Source organism: Opisthorchis viverrini (assembly GCF_000715545.1).
Source record: "Opisthorchis viverrini unplaced genomic scaffold opera_v5_7, whole genome shotgun sequence".
In the NCBI taxonomy this organism is placed as follows: domain Eukaryota; kingdom Metazoa; phylum Platyhelminthes; class Trematoda; order Opisthorchiida; family Opisthorchiidae; genus Opisthorchis; species Opisthorchis viverrini.
Window position 1 is genome coordinate 734130 of NW_008751663.1, and position 22450 is coordinate 756579.

Sequence of the window (22450 nt, forward strand, 5' to 3'; positions counted from 1 at the left end):
TTTTGGTTCACCAACCGGTGATCATCTCTTATCGAGGGATATGCTTTCCTCAATCCGCTAAGGCTGTTATTGGACTGGGACTTCCTAAGGTCGCAGTCAGTGACTTGTGTTTGCTTGCAATTGTGGGCTCTCTGCGTACTTATGACACTTTTATGCGTGGGACATGGAGTTGAATGTACATTTTTGCCATTTAATCTCACACCAGACCCAGTATGAGGGGCACTTTGTGCCTGATGTGCGAATCTTGACTGTGCTAGCGCACACTGCGCCTTGAAGAGCATTCATTATTGTTTGTCCTTTCTTTGGATGTTGGTCTTTAGACGTCCCATCCCATACCAAAATCTTTACATATTTTGGATTCACCTCATCAGACCGGCACTCTCCTTGGCATGAGACATTGCTCACCTTTATATTCTCCTCTCATCAGACTGGCACTCTCCTTGGCATGAGACATTGCTCACCTTTCTCCTATATTCTCCTGTTACTCTTTCGCATTCATCGCTTGCATTCACTTTTTATGCTTGTGGCCATGCTCATCAAAAATAAATGATAATAGCTTCGATAAACCACCGGAGATCCACTGGTTTGTTTTCTGTACTGTAAACTGCCTTTAAACCTTCGTGTTTTGACTTCTTTTCATAACATACCTCGGAAAATTATTTGAATTTCTTCACATATCTTATTTTGGACCGCCCATAGTTTCTAACAACTGTACAAACTTAGCTGCAAATAAGCCCAAACGCAAAGTTTCCGAAAAATTCACAAGCCACGCCGCTAAGTCTGTAACTCCTAACATATACCATGCGAATTAATTAAGCGGACATCAACATGCTGCTTTCACGCGTTGACGGAGAGCACTGGGGCTTTCAGCCAGACTTCCAAAGTCACGATCGTTCATGTCCTCTAGCGGCTTCCGTTCGCCTGAAATGCACAACCTGAAAAGCATGCGGCACTCCTCGTTAACTTCGCAACCCAGGTGCACTATGCCGTCAACGGGAAGACCCACACAAAATGCGTCTGTAAATTCATTAAACATAGTATTATACGCACAGTAAACAACCGTCGGTGAAAGAATGCTCAACGTATCAACTACCCTAAATAAGAAAAATTCAGAGAAAATTTTCCACTGAGTTAGATGACCTTACCATTTCGCCACTTTGAGTTTGCTGGGTCATAGGTGACGGTCAAACCTTGAGAATTAGTTCTCTTCGGAGGCAGCGATACTCCAGGGAGAAGAGAGCAAGCACCGCGAGACGTGATCCATGGTTCACGGATTTGAGGCCGGTAACCGTTTTCGTAGCAGCTGGGGACGTCCTGAAAGAGGTTTACGCCCGTTTTGAGTCCAGTGAAGAAGGGTTGGCAGAAAAATCGGGAAATGGTCTTAGGCGGGCCCCACAGAATAACCGGAAGTTCAAGCGAGTAAAACGGTGAAGGTTTGCCAACCATCCGCAGAACTGCGAATATTTATTGAGCCGGAATTCCTTGGTAGAGTGAGATCATGTTTAACGAGATTCAGACATCTAACCATTTTTGGTATCTTTCTTCGCAAAAGTTTTGGTCCATTCTTACTATGCACGACAAGGGCGTTCGCTGAGTCTACTGTGAACGGCTCTGGATGCCTCTCATCGTCCGGTAGAAAGTTTGACTACGGCATCTACCATTTGGAGAATGCTTTTTTGAATTCCAAGACTATAAGTTATCCGCAAAAAGTTAACAGGGACTTAGAATGGCGTCTAGAAGTTCGTTAACGCAGATCGAAATGAGGGGCGATTCCAAAACGGCGTCTTCAAAACTCCAATGGAGATAAACGCCGAAGGAGTGTAAGTTGAGCCTACGTTCAGTCTGAATCTTTTATTCGATGCGACCAACTTACTCCGGAGTGAAATATAATATTACCCGATCTTTTTGAGCAGCAGAACGTACGGAGCTCGATCAAGTGTTTTGCGAATTCAACTATTATCGCATTCCGTAGTAGTTCTTCAATATCATCTTGGGTTAAGGTGCCTACAAATACAAGTATGTTTTTCACGTGAAAGCACTTCGGTAGGAATCCGTGTCGCGCTACGGAAATCAGTTTGTTTACATGTGATTTAAGTACAAATACAAGTATGTTTTTCACGTGAAAGCACTTCGGTAGGAATCCGTGTCGCGCTACGGAAATCAGTTTGTTTACATTGGGGTGATTTAAGATAGCTCTCGTCAGAATGGGTTACATCGCATTGCGCGTCATGCTAGTGAGGTGGATAGGCCTGCAGCTACAGCGCTATGAGCCGTCAACCGTTTTGCAGATTTTCGTGACAGTTGCTTTCTTATGAGCAGGGGGAAAATTCCCTTCGCTGAGCGACCGACAAAATACTATATAGTTATTTTTCGCCATTGTGAGCGACATTTCTCCAATAATTACATTTCCGAAGAATATATGGGACGTCGTTTCCCAGTCACCTCGAAAAATATAGCCGTCTATCAACTTCTCCGGGTCGGAGAGGTTTGGTGGGGCAGGTTTAATCTCTTTAGGTTACCAGCGCGTTTTGACCGGAAGTGTTTTGTATCTTTCTTCTGCTTCCGTTAAAACATTGCATAAAGATTTTTTTAATACTGTAAGCTAGAAAAACGTGCACCCGTACATTTACGCGCAAAACGCCGTGGTCACGTGCGTCGGGTTTCATCTCTGATTTCGCTCGAACTTACAGCATTCATTCGAGAGATTCATGTGCTAACGCTGCTATCGTGACATTCCAGACTCTTTTCTGATTTTATTATATGTGAGAATTGTTCGCAAGAATACCACTGGACCGCCAGTATTGGATTGCTATTTATTTACTGAACTGGGTCGATGACGAATTATTTTAAAGAGAACAATTCTTGGTGAGTCTGTCCCATCTATCCACTTTATTATTGTATACCCAATTCAGTGCTATTATTTTTATTATTTTGCTACACACTATCAGTGAAGTAGCTTTTTGTGTAGCCAGACCACCTCAGACCAGGGAAGCATTCCTGTAAAAGTTCCATATGGTCACTGTTGAGTTCGGCTGCACCTTCAACGAGTATTTCTTTTGGTGACATTCATAAGAGGCTCGCTTTCGCATGGTGCCGCCGTTTGAATCTAACGGTACCCTGTTGTTTGGGCGACCTTTATGTAGGCTGTCTGATCACATACGTATTATTTTTGTTTGTATGTACTCCCAGATATTCCACGAAAAGCTTGACCAAGTAGGCACGGTGGACTTTTTTGGTACACTGGTGTCGGGTGTGTGGCTTTGGCTAAAGGGTCGTGAGAGGCGAATTCGATATAGTGAGTACTCGGAATGACTCTTTCCTTGATACATTCTGTACCGTAAGTAAGGCTAAATTTAGAACCACAACTCGTGTTATTGTACAGCTAACACTGTCCTAAGCTGAGGTTCCAAAAAGCAGTCAGCATTGCTTCTTCATCTGTGTTATTCAGGCTAAAGCCGAATGCACACACGCTCCGAAATCTTACAAGTGCTTCCAGTCCCCACGGATTCAGTCCTGCAATCTAGCCTTGACCTTGAGGGGATGTTGTTTGAATAGGCCACATCGTAGGTCAAACAAGGCGACCACCTTTCAACTTTTTGCCGGAAAGATGTTGGTTCCTGGAAGTTATTAAATTCTTTACTCCTTAGGAGCCTTGGAATGCGTTGGTCATGGATGCGAACACTTCAGAAGCCAGACGATGTCAAACCTGAACACGTGTTGCTGGTTTATAGACTGGAAAAGCCGAACTGCAAGTTGGGAGAGTGTGAGTAAGTCAGCACATTGTCTGGCGTCATTCCACTGTCCATTTCTTTCGCGAGGTTTTCATTATGAACGCGATTTTTTAGATTTTGATGCAGTCACAGTGTGTGAGGCGGGATTAATAGTTCACGTTTTCATTTTTGGCGTCACAATTCTGCTGCTTGCGAACGTGTTCGTCTTTGGAGGCACTCAACTCCGGTACCAGCTGCTCATTTCCATAGCCATTGACCCAAACATCGCTATTGTCATCGAGGTGTGTGAATGTTTAGGCGCTCAACTGGTGAGTGCCATTCAATCAACCTCAGCGTCTACAAAAAAAGACATGTTAGCCCATCCCATGTCTTTATATGTGGGGCAACCTGTTTAATCAGCATCCTGTGGTCGTGAAACGCGTGTTTCCCATGGATTTATGCGTTGCACCCGTGAAGCTAAAGTGAGGGCTAGATTGAAGGTGCTACAACCCACCTGGTAGGTAGTTGGTTGTGGGATGGCTCAGTGGTTAGAGCGCGAATTTCATAACGGGGGAGGGGTTCGAAACCGACCGCTACCTCTCGACTTCCCCTGTCTAGGCTTGGACAACCTGGCACTACCTCAGCCCTCGTGATTCCTTCTGGTGTCATTGTAGTTGCTACAGCTGAACAATTTTTTATATAGTTGGGTTTGGTAGAAAAACGTGTTTCTGGTAGACGGATCGGTAGAACTATAGGCAGAATAGTTTGGATACCTCGATCAAGAAACCTTGTCGAGAATGTAGAAACGTCAAACAGCGCCATGTGATACTAAGGCATGAGCCGTTGGACCCCATACAACAGACCAGTAGGTCATCCTATCGTGTCACAAAGATTCATGTGGTCCAGAACGCTCAACAAAACAGACCTTACAAACGGATCCGGTTTCTGTTTCCCTTAAAATGTGGGTCTCGACAGTGACGATGTCTAAGTATCACTGCCCAGAGCGGTCAAATGTTCTAATTGAGAAGTCGATTTCGAGCCACTAAAGTTGGTTGTGGCTTTTATTCGCCTTTTTCGAATGCTTTCAACTGCTCACAGTTTTCCTTAGTGAAATCAGTTTCCCAACGTAAGGAGGGCTGTCATGACTACCCTATGTACCTTTTTGGCTTTCCGTTCATTATGAGGCCCGAACACATCTCTCGTACTTGCAGCCGTTGTAATGTACAAATTCGAGACCAATTCCAACCGGTTTCTCCTGTCACCAATTGAAGTTCTCAATGACGCTCACGCTAGTTCACGAATGCATTGCTTCAGATACGAAGTGACGTCGCGCCGTTATCGTATGTATATTGAGTTCTCAACAGTCATCTCTAGTTGGTAATGAATCTTGATTAGTAAAAAATAATGTCACTCTGGTAAAATTATGCATTAGGAGCTTTGTCTCGCGATCAATTACAGAGCCACAGCTTGAAATATTCTTACGTTCCATTGCTTTCAGTCTTCCTCCCAAGACACTTCATCTGGTCTTTTCTGTGTACTTAGTCTCTGACCCTACTCTAAACTTAGACCATTTGGGGGAAGGTTGTCGAAAGTACCTCGAGCAGTTAAAGGTAACCAATTTCCCATCATGACTTTGTCTTTCTCGGTGGTAGATAAGTGCAACCCCGAACGTAGTTTGGCTTCAGCCAGTCGTAATTCTTTCTCCAGTTTGTAGGTCCCTTAGAGTTTGGTATACACGCCGGATCTCATTCGTTCTACACAATGCTCTATCCCACCTAGCTGAAGGGGGGTATCCTACGTAGACCAGGGATGGTCTGTCTTCCACTTAGACGTGTAGTGCTTCTGTAGGCTCTCCAGGAGACGGTGGTATGTTGTATTATTCCAGTTTTCCCCATCCAGGTTTGTTTTTACTGATATTGGTTAAAGGTATTGTCTATCCCTCAATCCTTGCCATTTTTTTCTTCAGGTCCACCTGCAAAATTTCGCCTCGGTGTCTCAATGGTCTGAGCCGCTTGAGTCAAACAGAAGTTTGCTCTGATTCGGGTTTATCACATCCGACCTCGAATTCCCATGTGAGCCGAATATTTTATTACAATCCACTTATTCCATATTTGCTCTGGCCAGTTCGTAGTCTCAAAGTCTTATGTCCTTGTCTTTTTAGTGCTTTCGAAATGGGCTCAAAAACTATGGGAGTACTTGCTACTTGAATGCTTTTCTTCAGCTCTACTTTCGGTTTGACAAGCTACGCCAGTCTGTTTTCTCGCTCTCAAATGAAGGTATGTTAAGATCTATCTTTTATTCCTGTGAGACCTTGCACGATAAAGATTGAACGATTTTGAACGGTCCTAGAGAATAGTTAGGGATGCTGTAATTTATGGCTGCTAACCATTATCAATGGCCGGTTTCTGTTGTCCGAATTTATTTCAATAAGGCCTTGAATTGGAAAGAATAATAAGTGGGATAGGAAATGGGACCTGAGGTTAGCCAACATCCAAGGCCAAACAAGCTGAATAGAGACTGGCAGCATGCACGTCACTGACATCCATCAGTCATCTCATCGTTCGGTGTTTCCAGCTTAGCGCAGGGAGGACCACATGAACCCCATCCTGGAAGGTGAACACCCAAACTTTCCTAACATCTTTTATTCCCATCTGCCACGTCAGATTCTCTGAACCGCTAAGTTTTCATTACTCCGAAGTGGGCACAGAAAACGTGGAAACTATGCGTAAGACATGTCCTAGCCATCTTAGCTTTCAGTGGTTTCGTAAAGCACCTTTGAGCGAAACCAACAAAGATGGAGCGACCATCGTGAATAAAGAAGAACGCCTCGACTGTTTTACCGAATACTTCGAACAAGCCACCAGTTGACACTCATCTGTGTCCACCGTTCATCTGGAGCCTACAGCTTACGCAGAATACTGGACAGTGAACATGGAACCCTATACGACCTCGGAAGTTTATGACTGGATATGTCCTCTCGAGCGCCATCGAGTTTCTGATCCGGATGACATTCCCCCGCATTGTTCATAGATGGGGATGAAGTCTTCAGTCATTCTGTGTCTGATTTGTCTCCATGCCTTTTGGAAAACGAGAATGTCCCAGACAACTGGGAAAAAATCGACGGTGGTCCCCATTTTCATAAATGGGTCTCGTGATGATTGTGATAACTACAGGGGAACCAGCTTGACTCTGATGGTGGTGGTGTCCCGTAAAACATCGACTCAAGAGCAGCAGGCGGGGTTCTGGCCTGGTAGGGATTGCGTTGACGAAATTTTTCACACTCAGTCACGTGCTAGAACAACGTCATATCTACGAACGACCCCAATTCCTAATGTTCCTGGATTTCCAATGTGCATTCGACTCGGTTGACCGATCTGTTCATCTTGATACGATTGCCTCTCAATGAATGCCACAGACGTTTTTGAACATAATAAGTTCTTTGTATTTTCAGACTTTCAGACGTGTGAGAGATGCAGAGAGCTATTCAAAACCTTCCGTAAACAAAACAGTATCCATTCCTATTTGATATCGTGATCGATGAGATAATGAGGTCTTCGAAACTCCGGTGTTCAAATAGCGTCTTGTCGATCTCGAATATGCAGACGATATTGTTCTGGTCTTGGGAGAGGTAAATAGGTATTTCCGGATGAACTGACCAAAGTCATCCAGTTCGTTGCTTTGCAATTCGTACCCACAAAGTGTAAAGTCATGCGGCTGGACTTGTTGCCATTGGACACGCTACTCAAAATCCAGGGACAGGCACTCGAAATTGTGGAGCCTAGTACATACCTTGGAAAGAATATTTTAGCTGTGGCACTCTTTTAGTACCTAGCTGCCGTGCCACCAGTGGGGGGGGGCACAGGGGCTGGGGTGCCACCAGGTTGCCCAAGCCTAGACAAGATTAGTCGATAGCTAAAGTCGGGTTCGAATCACGGGCCTCCCGGTCCGTATGCTACCGTCTATCAGCTATACTGACGCCATGCATGTATTGAAATTTGTATTAGTTCTGATTGTAATGTGACGGGTGAGGCCAATGCAAGGCTCCGGTCGCGTTTGCTAATGAGGTAACTATGTTGTCAGAGTGGTGTATCTCTGAATCTCAAGGGATTTGTGTTTCAGGCTACACAACGGGATGTTTTTGTATGGCTGTGGAACTGGCTTGTTTGATCAGCGGAACTGGGGCATCTTCAGTTGTTTGACGACCATTGATTCCGTACCATAGCTCGTGTGGGATGGTGTCGGCGGGTCCGTAATTAGGCAGCTAGAAAGGGCGCTTTCGGTTGTGCAACGGGTACTCCCATTGAAGAATGTGTCCAGCACCAGAAGCTGTGTTGGTTGGAACATGCGTTGCCTATGCCACATCATCGTTTGCCGAAGAGAATGCTGTTTTCCATGCCCGTTTCAGAGTGGCGTAAACAGAGAGGTGACCAACCCTTGACTTTGCAGAAGAGTATGAAGGAGATCACGGAACGCTTGGGTGCTGTCGGTGCTACTCCCCTTCCAAAATGGGGACCGCGTGATCCTCACTGCGCCTGGTTGGAGACGCTGCAAGATATGGCTGCCACCCGATGCCAGTGGCGTTCTTGTTGTCAGTTTCTATTCAGATTGCCTGAGTGAATGTCTGGAGGTGTAGGCACCTCGAAATGATTGTAGTAAGCTCGCACTGAGTGCCCTCCCAGTCCACCTTTATTCTTTTTACAATAAGACTTTCAAATAAATCATGGTTGTACGGCAGTGAAGCATCCGTGTTGAAGACGGATGTTATGCTGTCGATTATTATGAGCTTTCAGTTCTAGATGTATTCTTTGCTTGAATTGCCTTCTTATTGAAGGAAGTACGGCAGTGGAGCATCAATGTCAACACTGCTGTTGCCGTCTTTGATGGCGATGATGATTGTAAGAAATATTTGCAACCCATCTTGTATGGATGCCTGTTGTGCTGTTCTCTGTGCTGGGCAATTTTGTCACTAATCGGAATAACGTTATCCGTGTGTAATAAATTAATGGTTTGTAGACAAAACTTTTGCAACCAAATTACTCGGCTCGGTCAGCAGAACAGCAACCATCTTCGAACCCTAATGGTCTGTAAATAGCTGGCTGGTTATTCCCAAAGGTCCGACTAAAATCAGGATGAATCTGATCAGAGCGGATTCGCCGACTCGAGAAGCCTGCTGAATACTAAAGAAGTATTCGGTGTGGTGTTTACAGAGCTGTTGTAGTCAGTCTTGAACAACACTTTCCTTGATGTGCGACTCAGAGGGGCGTGAGGAATCAGTCTCGGATGTTTCGATTCAGCTCCCGCACACACTGCGAAAACTTTTACAGTGATTAGATGATAAGCCAACGTGGTCGGATGAACAAATAAATTGTATATAGGATTTACCAGCATTTGTCAGAATAAACGCCTCCCTAATGAGAGCTGCGACGGCTGCACCGGCTACTGGAAGTCATTTTGGGAACAGGTTGATGCCGAAATTGTCCATTATACCAGCCCTTGGGCTGATATCTTTGTGTTGTCAGAACTGAAAAACCAAAAGTCCGTTTTTCCAAAATTCTCAGTTTTGTAGATTAACTGTGGAGGGTGTGTTTTTGTACCATCTTATGCTTTTCGTATCTTGACCTAATCTCATCTGGCTAACAAGCTTTCGCACACACAGCTACAGAGCTCTGCACCCAGCCAAGCCTAAAATGTATGCGCACAAGTGTCTAATCGAAGTCTCTTAAGCAATGATTTGTTCAGTCTGTACTCATCCCTTCTTACATTTGGAGCTACTTTACGGTTTCTAGATAGTTTCTGGCTTTCGATTTTCGTAGTGGTGGTAATAATGATGAACGATGATGATGACTGGGAGGGGGACACATGGTTTGAACCCGACTTCTGCATCTTGACTTATCGTGTCTAGGATTAGGCACCCTGGCAGTATCGGAGCCCTCGTGCTTCCTTCGGGTGGCGTTGCAGCTAGACACCGAAAGTGTTGCAGGTGAACGTTTTTTCACGATGACTGTCAGGTCGGTCACCACACCCCAGTCGCCTCACTGGAAACGACATTTCCGTAGTGGCCAGTAAGCTGAAACTACAAGTAGCTGCAGCAGCAAACGTTGGGTGTGTTCTTAAAAGAACCCCGACGCGTTCCGTTAAGTTAGTGCTGACTCAACCGTGTGGATCTGACATATCTGCCGAAAGATGTGCGGGTTTCTTTTTCCGGACAGATTGGCATGAGTCGAGGATGCCTTTTGACCATGGCTTCTCTGCATTAACTCTATCTTCTTCATCGGAGGTCTGAAATGAGCTGGCTTTGCAACCGCGACGTTGGGCACACAGGGTTTATAAGCCAGTGAAGGCAGTTTAAGTGAACTACAGACCTGCGTTAAAAAAACTCCAAACGGGAGACCTTATGCGGGACTGTGTTTTCAAACAGCCCAGCTGCAACTGTCAATAAGTTCAATTGTCACGTGATAGATCGGAATAAACAGTTGGTGATGAGGTCGATTCCACAACAGAGTAGGCTCCGACTAGCTGGTAATGTGGATCCAACACCCCGTCACATCTCGGTGTCTGCTTCACGCAAGTTGAAAATAACGCATCCAGATTCTTGTTAATGGGTTCGATAGTTTCTGACCTCATAGGACTGAAGATACTTTGGAGAAATTTCGCCGTTTGCACGTTGCTTGTACGGTACTCAAACGTGCATCCCAAGAAGGTTCCTGTACGAACGTCGCACTAGTTGTAGGGGAATTTTACACATCGAGCGTTAAAATTCCCTTTTCAACGAATAATGGATCAGTGTGGATGCCATTTTTCGTGAGTAAACCGAAGGCATCTAGAAGTAGGAGGCGGTCTATGAAGGTAGCTAGGGGAAAACGAGTACAACGGAGTTCCTTGATGACAGTGATTCCAGTTTATGCGTTTTTCTTGTATTTATTCCCTTAACCACAATTGTTTCTGTACATCGCAGGCAACTAGTACTGCGCAAGATTTCGTACAACTTTTGCAACATTTTGTTACAGAAAGCTTGCAGCCGTACGCCTAAACGTAGGCAGGTAGATACGAACTTCAGATAGGAAGCATGCACCCCAAGTCTTGAGTAATCTTGAGCATTTTCATGCATTCACTGCCAGTGCATCACCACTTTTTGACTCTCTGCTGACGGGTTTTCGCATATATATGTATATGCATCTTTAGATAATTGAGTTGTATCTTGAGTAGCTGTGATCGTCTTCTTGTGTTTCCGTGTTTCTGGCACCATTTTTTATTTGAATGCATCTGAAAACCTAGGGTCAGATTTTTTGGAAGCCATAAGAATGCTAGCCAATAAAAGCACATAGGTACCTAATTTCCTCAGAACCCTCAGTAATTTTAATGCATCCCATTATGAGAGGAAGTTATCATTGACCGTGTCCTCCGTAGGCCTTGGACCACTAACGGCCCTCAGCTTATCCTAGGAATATTTGCATCTGATAGTTCTTGTGCGCTCATGAAAATTGTCAGCAACTATTGGTACCTTGTTTTGCTGCTATTCGCACAGCATTATTTTTCTTCATTTCTTTTATCTCGCTTCTAGTTGATGATACGGGTATCGTGTATCAGTTGCAGTTGGTTTTCAGCCAGTTGCAACTTAGCAACTGTGGGTGAGTTAGGCGTCGCCTTTTTGCATCGGTTATTTCCGCCGAATACCGGTTTGGAATTTGGTCTCTCTCATCATGGTCATCATTGACAACAACTCGGGCATCATATTGAACTTCCAGTTGTGATTTAATCTGGTATGACCTGCTGACTTTACCCCCTGGTTTGTGTGTACTCTGGTCAGCTAAGAAGGTTTCCTTATCTCGAAATACACTTATTAGTTGGTTTTAACGTGATGTTCATTTTTCGGTCTCAGCTAAATCTTTTGTTTGCTTGCAGTTCAGGTTCAAGCATAACTGAAACTCTGCGGCTGCTCCTGCCTTATAAACACCAAAAGGCCAAAATCCTTCGTGGGCTGCAGTTTTCAGCGTACTCTGGTCAGCTAAGAAGGTTTCCTTATCTCGAAATACACTTATTAGTTGGTTTTAACGTGATGTTCATTTTTCGGTCTCAGCTAAATCTTTTGTTTGCTTGCAGTTCAGGTTCAAGCATAACTGAAACTCTGCGGCTGCTCCTGCCTTATAAACACCAAAAGGCCAAAATCCTTCGTGGGCTGCCAAGGAGTTTTCAGCAACCTTATAAGTAGCCTGTTCCGTCACTATTATCCTCGTATTCTCTTGTTTCAGACTTTAAACAATGTCTGAACACTTCTCAAGTACCAATTGAGGAATCTGTTTCATCCGTCTGTTAACGGTCGTCAAAAACTCTCCGTTCACAGTCTCATACAGGCTACTGACTTCCTCACTGGACTAAATCAGCCAAATAGTGTTCAAGCGTTAGGATCATGGAAATTTCGCTACAGTGCTTCCTCTGATTACTTTGGAACGTCTGTAGCCACATCTGTTTTGTCTGTCCACAAATACGAGCAAGGGTTCACGCACCATCCTGCATTTGACTCAGGTGAACTATGAGTATCATAGTTCTGTCGGGATCCCTTACCTATGCTTACAGCATCGCTGGGGGCGAATGCGTCAGCGTCGCTCCTATCGAGTGCGGCTCAGTAAGATGTCCCGCGCCATGTCGATGCTCAACACTGTCTGTTGAGAGTAATGTGCGTAATGACTCAAAGTTGCTAATAAACTATGGTCCGAATGTCGTAATCTGAACGACAGCCGATATAATTCAAGAGGGGCAGGTAGTCTTGATAGTGGTCCGCACACCATGCTTATCAATCCTGAGTAAAAGCTCCACTGACTATAGCCTAGTTTTTTTTGCATTTCTGGCACAACCTCCTATTCTCGCTTTTCTCTTGACAGTGTGGTAGACCCAGGCGGATTGATTGAAGCGCTTCGTCTTTGTGAAGAGGAGCAACAAGTATGTTTGGACTTGTGTATTTGGTCCAAGGAATGTGTGTGTGTGTGTGTGCGTGTTCTGAGTTTCAGTTTCCATGCATCTATCTTGGTGACTTTTGATTTTGGCTTGTCCTTATGCACCAAAATAAACTAGTGGTGTTTCCACGACGCCCATTGTCAGAGACCCAAACGGCACCTCAAATCCTCCACGCATCGTACATTAACGCTGCCCGCTCTGTTCTCTGGCACGTGCTACCTGTTAGAACAAGTGATAACATTTGTTGGACAAATGACCAGACTCTGTTCCAAAAACGTGATACTTTCTTTTAAGTAACTTGCATGACGATTGTATTCAATATGGAGAGGGAAAATGTACAAGGAATTTGCAAGTAGTATGTAGACCTTCAAGTTCATCCGGTCAGTGAAGAACCATATGACTGTTTCATCTTTGTTAAGGATTACCAGCACTACATAACCCACGATTCTATGGGAGGACTGGAATCCGAGATCTGGTGAATAGTTGGTTGGCTCAACCTATATTCAGATGGCCCAAGTGGTTAGAGCGCGAATTTACCGACCGGAATGTCCGTCGAATGAATCCGACCTCTGCCACTCGACTTCCCCTGTCTAGGCCTGGGCGAACTTGCAGTATCCCAGCCCTCGTGCTTCCTCCGGGTGGCATGGCTGCCAGGCACCGGAAGGGTGTAACAGGTGAACGATTTTTCACTGAACGATATTCAGAACTGGCGCGTTGGTGCCCTGTGAAAAAGCCCGGGACGCCAAACTGGTTAGCGTGCCTGTGTGGGTTGATCGATTCCCGTGAATTAAATTAGCTGCGGCTTATGCTTTTAGTAAATTNGAAAGTTACAGGGAAGAGCGGATCCGAATATACAATCAGGAAGACTAGTTCGAGTCTATATACGAATGACAATTTATTAGCAATCCGCTTTTCATTTGAAAATGCGTTCTTCTAACTTTTCACAGACTGAAAGCCCAATCTGGGGTCTTGGAGAGACAAGTCATATGAGACTCCGGTGCGGTGATATCATAGACTGTTAACTACACATCAGATCACCAAATAACACGACTACATCCAGTAATCTTTCCTGATCGTTTTCCAGGATCTGATCTAGATACTCACCGATATTCCGGGACCTATCGTGTAAATCTATTCGTCGCAATTTTACCCTTCCGCAAATGGGAAGCTCTGATTCCTCCAACTCACCGTTGTAGTATATCCTATCAGTCCCTTTCTGCTTGAGATGCAGCCGAGATTCATGTCAACCATGGTGTGTGCAATCCATAAAACTATTTCTTGATTGGATATCATAGAAAAGCATCGGTTAACAGTTGCAACTGTTGTGCCGTGTGACTGGATAGGCACTCCTTTCCTGTGTGACAGCTGGTGCTGTAATAGTCCGACCTCGGTCGGGCGCTTATAGTGAGTATCGTTTTTCATCTGTTTATCCTGTCTCTCTCTTTTTCAGGACGCACCTGAGTTTCATTGTCTGTTCATGCATCTGCTTGAGTCCCGGTTTCAGGAGGCGGGACTCACGGTGGTGGACGATCTTCTACGGGGTGAATATGTACACGAAACCAGGCAAGTCAAGCCACGGGTTGAATCGCATCTCTTACCGCCTACTGATTCAGCATCACTTTGGATGCCGTCATTTGATTGACTGTCCCATTCTTTCTGGAATCGATATCGGTCAACTGTACCATTTGTTTTTCCGCTGTCTCTTAAATTCTGATTAGGCTTTCATACCTCAGACTAGTCTTCCACAGCGTTCTATCATCCTCTCCACGACGACGAATCTAGGAATGGTAGCTGGCGCTTAAGACTGCTAGGATATGTCTGTACTTCGTCAGTTGTTTTTGTATTGTGGGTTGTATTCCACCTTGTGCGCGTGCAATCATTTCGAAACTTGAACAATTTGGATGGAGTTGCGTGGATCTTGCTGTCAGAATGATTCGCGAAGCAAGGAGGTGTTTTTGCCCGGAAACTTGGCTTTTAGCCTCTAAGAAAGTCTGTCGGTTGAATAGTGGGATGAAACCTGAAACTCATGTAGTCAGTTTTTTTAAAAAAAGTTATCAATTTCCCCCTTGTTTTTGTAGTCTTCAACCTGCAGTCAATCAGAAACGTTTTCATCTCCCATGTCCTTGTCATGTTCGCGATTGTCAAGGTGCAAGCTATTGATCGAAGGTCTAGGGTTCGAACCCGATCCTAGTACCTTCCCAAATCCTTACAGAGTGGTGCTGTGCCAAAAAGTAATGAATAACTCTGTTCAGCTAAAGTGCTATTCCCGTTCACAATTGCGATGCCATTCTTGAGGTAGACGATGTAACAGGTCTGGGACATGAGCAATCAAGGAATCAGCAGTCTGAATCGAATCGCTGGCCTTCCGACTAGGGGTTGTAAACTTGAATTCTGCGTAATTATCACTTAGGCCGAGCTTTTTTTTATGGAGTTTTACCTTTTCATAACAGGCGAAGCGGTGAACAGCTGTTTCGCATATGCTCTTTTCAACACTGTATTTGTTTGGGACCGCAAAGGAGCTCATCACTACAAACCCAAACATTCAGTTGGAACAGTCACCGTAGCACGGAGGCTAGGCGTACTGTTGTAGGAGATGATCATCATCATCATCAACGACAGCATGACATCAGTGCTCAACACCAATGCTTCACTGCCGTACAGCCATGACTTATTTGAAAGCCTTATTGTAAAGAAAAGAATAAAGGTGGATGGGGGAGGGACTTAGTGCTAGCTTAACACAATCATTCCGAGGTGCCTACACCTCCAGACATTCACTCAGGCAATCTGGACAGAAACTGACAACAAGAACGCCACAACCATGACCTACTACAACCGGAAATAATAGTTCACATATAGCCCCATAATCTAATTTCGTTTGATAAAGTATTAATGATAAAGGTCTGTAATGGTCTAGTATGCGAACATTTCCAATCTCCCGCTCCATCTAAACCTTATCGAGTGTATTTGTTAAATAAGAGGAGCGATTATGTTTGTCCTTCCATCATATTGTCCGGATCATCTGCCTAAAAGCATACAGCGGGATGTGTGAGTGATGTGGAATGTGAGTTTGCACTCAACAGCAGTTCGTCTCGTACTGTCCAGTTATATATGCAGGTAAGTCATTGACTATCGAGGTTCTTTAGTGCTCTCCACCGGACTGGCTTGTTAGAACCACTGACATGAATTCTGACGCAGTGCGGGGTTTATGAAAGTTACTGGACTTCCCTCCCTTTGGAGAACTTGTCACATCAAGTTCTTGGCACTTAGCCGAGGCGAAGCTTTTTCTGTCGTCGAACCGACCAGCACATTTTGTTATCTATACAGTGTGTGGCAATCTAGTTTTGCCTTGTTTGTTGTCTGAATGTGGCTTGTGAACCGAATCGACCGTACTTTTTTTTAACTGAATAGCCAAACTTACGCAGCCTGCATAGTTTACTCACAATGCCGCTGAACGTGATAGACGGATCATATGGCTTGCTCATTCAGTACCGTTGTGTGGTACGGACGATCGCTTATCTTCTAAAATTAGTACCTTATTAACTCTACAACACTGCATATTTCATCGAAAATTCTATTTCAGGTGTCTATGTTGTGGTTTCGTTTCGAAACAGCCGTCGAAATTTCTTGAACTGTCCCTGAAAGTTTCCTCCAATACATTACAAGGATGCATCCGCGATCATCTGAAAGTAGGTCCTTGTTTTTTTTCGCTTTTTTTAAACTTGTGGTTTCTAGAGTTTCGCTCATAGTTATACTACTTCTCCGGTTCAACAGTTGTTTTGTTTTTACCGCTGTGATTCGTTCTCTGTAATCCGTAATACATTTCGGGTCAGTACATACTTTCAGCACAACAATCACAATTCAGCCGTAGTCCCCGTTGGAAAGCTTCAGTTCAAGGTTGTCGTTCATTTCGCGGTACAAAACTTGTCTCCAGCCGTGACATAATGCGGGCGCGTGTGTCGATTCGCTCCTCCTCGGGAATACACTGGTTGATGCAAGGCCGTTCAGTTCATCGCTTCCAGAGCGTCTATAAATCCCGACAATGTCGAGCTGAGTTACCTAAAATGTTTTCAGAAATAAACCGGGACAGTGATGGTAATCACGGTTCGGAGAACGAATGTAAAAAACGAAAGAAGAGATCGGAGCTTTTGAAATCATCTGTCTGGGGTCGCCTACACACCCCAGTTACACTGGATATTTCCATGATCGGTAGCTCTCATTGATGCTGGCGACAAACTGTCATGATAACGTATGCGGACCACCCAAAGGCTCACCATTGAAGAGCGTGTAAAGAACGCCAATGCCCAGCGGAGGCCAAGAAGATAAAGAGAGTGAGTTCGGGATAGTTCAAGGAATAGGGCGTTAAATTACTTACCAGAAGGTCTTTGGCTCGAACCCAGCCTCTGTATCTCCAACGCCACTGTCTAGGCTTGGGCAATATGGCAGTATCTCAGCCCCGTGCTTTCTTAGGCTTGGGCAATATGGCAGTATCTCAGCCCTCGTGCTTTCTTCGAGTGGCATAGCAGCTAGCCATCGAAATGAATTCACAGCTGAACGACGAGACAGAGCTTTCAGAACCGCTACTCGCTGCCCCATTTCAACCAATCCGACCGACTGGTTTGGGGGAGGACGGCTGGTGGCAAAAAGTATGGAACTTCAGTTGCTCCAAAGTGGTGGGGCAAACATTTGAAAAACAGCCCAGCTGGTCCCCATCGAATCATTCTCTGTAGAAGATGGGTGAGACAAAATGAAACTTCGATGCCAGCTCCCTTTAACCAACAGAAATCCAGCAAGAACGGTTACCTTGTAGTTAGCCTAGCTATCTTCAGGATATCTGGGATTAATACTGCAGTAGAATGAAGCGCTTCGACGGTGATTCCGATATCTAAAAGAGGTGTAAGATGCAAAACCACCGGGGCATCCATGTAGTAGCAATAGCTTTTAAGGTATTCTATGGCATTACCCTGCGCAAATGGATCGACCATAGGGGGGTCGCTCGTGGGAATCCATCTAGGTTTGTCTCTGATCGAGCTTCTACTAATCATACCTTTTTCTTGAAGTGAGCTGTTCTCGGCGAACAGCAATGGTCATTCCTATTGAATTGAAAGTTACTTTTGACCCCGTTGATTGCCAGAAACTGTGGAAGTGTCCGGCGGTGAACGATATTCTTTCATAGATTATGATCTATGATGAAGACTCTGAATACCTCTTTCCCAAGACACATGCGAGTCTCCAGCAGACTGTTGCTCTAGTTCACTATATCCGGTGATGTCAAGCTAGACTACCGTCCTCAGTTTGCTCGAATATCCGTCGCTTTCTGTCAGCACAAGATTGAGCAAAAGAGTATTCTGTGGGGCAGATGACCTGTGAAGCACGCGTCTTTATCAGTGTTACCTATGAAACATAAATAGCTCGTTGATCGCCAGATAATTTCTTCTTCCTTAAACTATCTGGCGTATCTTAGCATCAGATCCGGTCAGTATTTCAGTGACATCAACAGTAAAGCAGTGAGAATTTTCCTACATCCTTGGCGCTTAGTCGCCACGTCTTGATCCACCAGGCAGTATTGATCTCACAGTCTTAATGCATACTCTCTCCCTCACAGGGACACTGATGTCATGCCAGCGCCGTAGGCGTTGAAGTTTCGCAAAAGCCGCTCAGGTCTTCGCAATTCCGACGAAACAGATAGCTTGTAGTAAAGTCAAACCGTTGACCAAAGCTTCACTATATCTTAAATGTGCGAATAATCCGGATCGGGTGCCTTGTTTGGTTGGAGCAATAATGTCTTGCACTGAATTCGTGTTGGTGTCAATATTCCACGTAGGTTATATTGTTTTTATCAGAGATTGTGTTAAAGGGGGAATTATTGTTTAAAGCGTTTAATCCGTTTCTCAAGACGACGGGTCTGCGTCAGCTTTTCCGCAAATCGTTTCGCTGTCACCCAACTTCCTCTGACCACGCGATAAAATCAGACAGAATATGGCGCGGCCGTTTCTTACAGCAAAATTTTCCGCAAACTTTTGGGCCCTTGCGGTCCGCCTATCTTCTACGTCGTCCTTTCGGCCCTCGATCGTCCGACATTTTGAGAAATGTGTGAGCTATCTTCGTCTCTAGCTGCTACCGGTTCGCCTTTTTGGCATCAATGAAATCTACTGGGCTTGAGAAACTCTAGTATTTATTAAGTCGAGTAGGGCATGCCTAAACGCTGAGTGCTTTGCTTCCCTCTCCCCAACTTGGGTCTTGGTTTCCAACTTTGGCGTTCAAATCACCCGTCAGAATGAAAATATCCCTCCTTCTTCCTGGCTGGATCAATAGTGACAGACCTCGATAAAATCCATTCCAGCTCTAGAACTGCAATCTGTTGGGACGCATGCTCACATGCAAATAAAGATGGGTCCCCGCATCTTATGCGGGCTACCGTACGGTGCATAGATGTCTTACTCATGGTGCTACTGCGCACTGCAGATGCGTTTGGAGTTCTCGTTAATTTTCACTTGTATTCCGATCGTACAAGATGATTCGCTGGCCGTCGGCCAACTGCTAGGTGGTCAGAGTGTATAGATTTTCGGACTGAGGTATTCTAACATGTCTTTCCTCGGGGAAGGTGACATCACTGCTGTCATAGATGGGGACCTGTCGGTCCAAGAGGAAACACCGCATTACGTTTATACCTTTATTGCGGTTAGTCATAGCATAGAGACTGGTTAACCATTTAGATATAGATACTTATTTCAATGACTTACTTAATTCTGCCGCACGTTTTGATGTGCGCTTCACATCCGCAAGGTCCAAAACTGCTACTAAGAGATTGTGTGGGATGGGACTTAAACTTCGTAGTCGCAGATGGGTCGATCGATTTGGCAGGCGAATTCGTCTATCTAGACAGCTGCATGAGCCCTGATTAACTAGCTAAAGTCTCGAATAAATAAATCAAAGGAAGCTTCTGTTAAATTTCGATATTCTCGGTGCCGATGCGACATCATTTTGGCTGTCAAGACTGCTGTAATGCGATCTACTCAACTTTATCGATCAGGTTAACGGCAGTTGCTTATACCTTTTCGAATGCTCTGAGTTCGACCATCATTATCTCCGACGCCTTACGCGAGTCTGGTGGAAACATCAGGTCAGTACTACTGAGTTACAGTGGATGGTTGTCCGGAAAATTCACTCGCCTTCAGTTAACGAACTAGTCACACACACAGCATAAGTTACTCTGGGGGGACCGCGTTCTTCGCCTAGCCATGTCAAGTGCAGGTGACCCAGAGGCGGTCATTTCATGACTCAGTAGCAAAGCGTGAAAGCTATTTCAGGACAACTCAGTCGCATTAAAAACTGTATTGCACCAGTGTATATCAACAGTAGTGTTTTGTATACCCATTTCAGTATTATGTCTTTTTGCCGGTTTCATTCTCACTCGAATCACTTTATCTAAAACAAGTGGTTTGCTACTAACTTGGCAGTTTCCGCTAATGTTTGTAGGAGGAGCCGCTCACGGGTGAAAATCAGTATGCCTGTCCGCGATGTTCTCAAAAACGGGACGGTGTACGGTCCACTTACATCACCAAGGCCCCTTCGTTATTGTGCATCCAGTTCCTCCGGTTTACTTACGATCCGAGAACCAGTCAACGGAAAAAGCAGAAAGCTGCTGTGCGTCTCCCGGATGTGATCGAACTCATAGAATTCGATGACGAATCAGGTGATCCAACGGTTGAGCACCCCTGCTCAGTTAAGTGTTTGGCTCACCAGTATGGTACGTGTGTCTTCCTTTGTTTTGAGGTTTTGTTTTTAATTGCGTAAGGGTCGATGCCAAATGTTTGTAGAAAAATGAGACTGAATGGAAATATTAGTCATTTTGTTTACGAATGACTAATAAATCCGTCCAGGCTCGTTTCGTTTCATTCGTAAACACAAGGGGCGAGATGGCCCAAGTGGTTAGAGCGCGAATTTACTGACCGGTAGGTCCGTCTAGGCTTGGGCAACCTGGCAGTATCCCAGCCCTCTTGCAACCTTCGGTGGCATGGTAGTTAGGCACCGAAAGAGTGCTACAGCTGAACCTAAACACAAAAAATTATCTCACTGCTCGTAAACAGAAGATCCATGAAGTAGACATTGGTACTTATATATTCGGAGATCGCTCGTATTGGCCGTGGTTTAAACAGTAAGTGTTAAAACCCAATATAATTGAGTATAAGGCACTCTGTCGGTGCCTCGTTGCCATGCCACCCGAAGGCTGCGATACTGCCAGGCCGCCCAAGCCTAGACAAGGCTTCTGTGCCGCACTACATTCGGCTCAGCACAAGCCGTCCGTGGGTCTCCTCCTATACGCAAGCGTCCACTCTTGGTCGACAAATTCTATTTGGATGTCAGCCATTCAAACTAAGGTCCTAAGGGGATAAAACTTGAGGGCGAGGTTTTACTATAAAGTTTCGTACAGTAATGTGGTTTATCTAAAATGAACGCAGGTAGCTTTCTTGGTATTGTACGAGTATAGAGTACTCGAATGACAACTCAACCAAAGTCGAAAGTCGGGTTGGAACAGCCACCTGCTTTGTTGTTCATCATACCCTATGATGTAGAACAAAGGTACACCGAAAAAATACTTCAATAATGAAGGGGCCGAATTAGTTGACGTAGGTGTCAGAACTAAATGGGTCATTTGGAGGCACCAATGATGGGATAATCTGAAAACGACCGGAAGCCATTGAATGTGTGAATCAATGGCTGATACGAACTTGGCCAAGGTAAAAGAACAAACGGAACAGTGGCGTGAGGTTGAACGGTTCGTCTGGGTTGACTTTTGGTAAATGAAAGCTCGTATGAACTTCTGTTGAAATTCGTTTGCTCACATTTGTCCGTTCATAATGAACAGAGCTCTGGTTGGAGTTCAGTGGCACTGTGCGTACTAGAGTTTGAAGCATGGGATAGCTTGCTTCCAACGAGTACAGTTTTGAGTGCTGACCGACCAAATGGCCATCGGACGCTTCGGATCGTGTGAATGAATGTTCGCTCCCTCGTCGTGTGCCAGTGGTGGTGAGCCACATTGTACTGGATTGAATCTGTGCACTGTATCGCGATATCTCAAATATCGTACCAATCGAAGCATCAGGGGACCTGGTGAAGCACACTCAGTTGACGAACATCACAAACGACAGAATCAGCTTCGTTCCAGATGAGTCACTCATCAAAACCAAGTTGGTATGCAGATCAATTTATTAACCGAGTATCCCGTTACTTGTGCATTGTGGTCTCAATTCGAATTTCATCCATTCGATTGCATATTTCAGACACTAATGGGCCACGGAAGTACCGACTTCGAGGTGTGTTGCTGCATATTGGAAAACAACCAACCTCTGGTCACTACGTTGCTGTCGTTCGTGAATCTGGTAGCCCGAATGAATCGAAGGAATCGTCGGAAACGAGACAAGGGACGGAGTTTTGGACAGTTTGTAATGATATGGAGGTGAGTTTGTTCTTGGATGGAAGAGTCTTAGGGTTACGTTTCATATGTTCTCATCGCCTTCATTCCAGTTTGTGATAACCGCTTCAATAGAGAAGCCTGCTTAAGTTGTCTATGCGCAGAACAGTTCTAAGCATGAAAATAGGTATTTGACCTCTTCTGGCTGATGGGAGTGTTGTTGTCAACAGTCCGTTCTTCGGAGGGATGTCTTTCGGGTGAATCACGTTACCTGGGTGTAGCTGCACGTGCACGCCGCAGAGTTATGGATTGTAAATTACTGCATCCTCCTGTGGTTAGTTGTCCTACGTCACCCTTACCAAACTGGAATACACCC

At 44.9% G+C, this 22450-nt stretch overlaps 1 protein-coding gene across 1 annotated transcript in view; it reads left to right on the top strand.

Annotated features, from left to right (window-relative positions):
* Window positions 1-7116: 7116 nt before the first annotated feature.
* Window positions 7117-22450, top strand: part of T265_12610 (hypothetical protein) — a gene marked incomplete at both ends in the record, with an annotated part of 32153 nt that continues 16819 nt past the window's right edge. The window contains 11 exon segments of the mRNA XM_009164619.1: window positions 7117-7218; window positions 7288-7338; window positions 7347-7491; window positions 7740-7903; window positions 7968-8298; window positions 11272-11338; window positions 12590-12647; window positions 14113-14211; window positions 16274-16348; window positions 20139-20409; window positions 21944-22119. Coding sequence (XP_009162883.1) covers window positions 7117-7218; window positions 7288-7338; window positions 7347-7491; window positions 7740-7903; window positions 7968-8298; window positions 11272-11338; window positions 12590-12647; window positions 14113-14211; window positions 16274-16348; window positions 20139-20409; window positions 21944-22119 — 1539 coding nt within the window.